The 2,086-nt window shown below is 45.5% G+C and overlaps 1 protein-coding gene across 1 annotated transcript in view; it reads right to left on the reverse strand.

Annotated features, from left to right (window-relative positions):
- Positions 1-242: 242 nt before the first annotated feature.
- The window catches only part of LOC106814559 (E3 ubiquitin-protein ligase UBR4-like), a 44,982-nt gene continuing 43,138 nt past the window's right edge, over positions 243-2,086 (reverse strand). The window contains exons 34-35 of the mRNA XM_014818890.1: positions 1,753-1,909; positions 243-806 (exon numbers count right to left, since the gene is read on the reverse strand). Coding sequence (XP_014674376.1) covers positions 742-806; positions 1,753-1,909 — 222 coding nt within the window. The 3' untranslated portion in view covers positions 243-741. The remainder of the gene's footprint in view (positions 807-1,752; positions 1,910-2,086) is intronic.

The following is a 2,086-nucleotide window of genomic DNA, read 5'->3' on the forward strand; positions in this document are numbered from 1 at the left end:
ATAGGCGAAAGAGAGTAGAGAAACATTAATACTTTGGTAGTAAATAGATTTCGTATTTATTTAGCATTATATTTTATTGAAACGCTCCAAGTGCCTGTGTTCTTTCCCCCCGTAGAAGCTGCTGCTGTTACCCGTGACTGCGTTTCCTTACACCTTTATGCAACAATCCAATATGGAGAGTCTATCGACTGATGTCTGATGACTCGTCTGCACTCCCAAAGCAACAAAAAAAACATGCAACACTCGCCTGCTTACATTTATTCTCTTTGATATACATATGCTATGCACTGCATACCATTGATAATATCCACGAAAAAAAAGAAAAGATCGACCATGGTAAATGGTTTTCTTTAGAAGAGTTCTCTGCTTGGGCTTACCCATTTATACGCTAATAGCATAACCACAGTTAAGACTTCTAGTGTACTTCCTGTGCCATATTTCGTCACAAATTCCATTCATATTCAATAGACCCAAATCCCAAAGAGTGCCCGCATGTATACAATTAGCAGTAAAATAATAATTGATTAAAACTGCGTAATGTGGGGAGGAAAGTCAAAAATCAAAACAAATCGTGTGACTCACCATCATCACAAGTTTTACGACAGATAACAACGCCGATCGTCGAGTTATACCAATACAACTAAACCGAGCGGACGGCAAATTAACACGTGCCGACAGAAGCGTGAATCCTTGCTGGGTGGTCATTGTCACGCTGAGGGTGGGTGAGTGTTATTGCTTGCTTCACTGCGCAGGCATGGAAGCAAACAAGTCTGCCATGAACGTGTCACTTATATCGCCTAGTACTCCTGTGTCGACAAAAACAGAAAAGAAACACGTTAGTCTGACTGCCGAAACCGTACGCCCGTTGTCAGTAACAAAATTCAGTCGTTCAACACTAGTTTGACGTGACATTTTGTTTTTACGTAAAGTTATGAGGTTTAGTAGAATTTAAATCCGACTAAAACAAATGTGTAATTCTCATAACTTTACGACGCTTCTGTCAACGGTCTAAGAGAAAAGATTATTACTAAGACTAATGTTACGATGAATTTTGTTTTCGACACACGGGCCACAGGCCGACTCAGCAAAACGCCACAGCGTCCCACAACCACCGACTTCGACCGCGTCTCTGCGAATATATACTCAGCAAGCAATCTTTTATTTACCCACCAGTAATTTATTACACTTCTAATCATCATCTATCAACTTATCTATCAAACTTATCGCTACTACCAGGATGCTAATGAGGACGATACGAGAGAAGAGTTGGGTGCAATAATTCTGCAGCCGAAAATCATTCTGCAATGCAAATTCGAGAGACGCGCATTTTCCCTGTTTTTCGCCTGGACGAAGTGTGCGCAACAAACACAAGGAAATCAGTGAGCGGAATAAACGCAATGGAAATCTCCACGAAAATTCATTCGTTCACGCTCGCATTTTCCTCCTCCCCCCCCCACGCGACATTTAAAACTGCGTGCCTTCACCACGACCCTTCTACTCGTAACAAAAAAACATCGCAAAAAAAAACATTGCGAGGCTCGTCCTCAGTTTTCCCATCGATTCTTCCTCAACCCCCCTCCTCTCCCCCGCCACCCCCATTCACCGCCCGCACCCGACATAATATTCCATTCTATCTCGTTTTAATGTGTGCATGTGTAAAAAGCAATTGGATTACACGTGCGAGTGTCGGATTACAAGGCGCGCGTGCGTTGTTGTGTACGCGGCGGCGGCGGCGTAACCATGGCAACTGACCGAGCACGTCGTAGAACTCTGTGCAGGACTCGCAAGGCAGCATCTCCTCCTGAAACGTCGTCAGGACGGTGTCGGCAGCCTCCAGCAGCACGGCGTCGCCCTGCCGGATGTACTCGGCGACGCTCGTCGGCCAGTCACTGCCTTCCCTCACCGACACCTGCAGTACGCACACACACAGATAGTTACACGCACGCACATACACATACACGCACGCACGCACGCACGCACACACGCACACACACACGCGCACACACATACACACACAGATACACTCACGCACACACAGATACATACACAAAGGCACACACACACACACACACACACACACACACAC

This window comes from Priapulus caudatus, unplaced genomic scaffold, assembly GCF_000485595.1.
Source record: "Priapulus caudatus unplaced genomic scaffold, Priapulus_caudatus-5.0.1 Scaffold945, whole genome shotgun sequence".
Classification (NCBI taxonomy): Eukaryota; Metazoa; Priapulida; class Priapulimorpha; order Priapulimorphida; family Priapulidae; genus Priapulus; species Priapulus caudatus.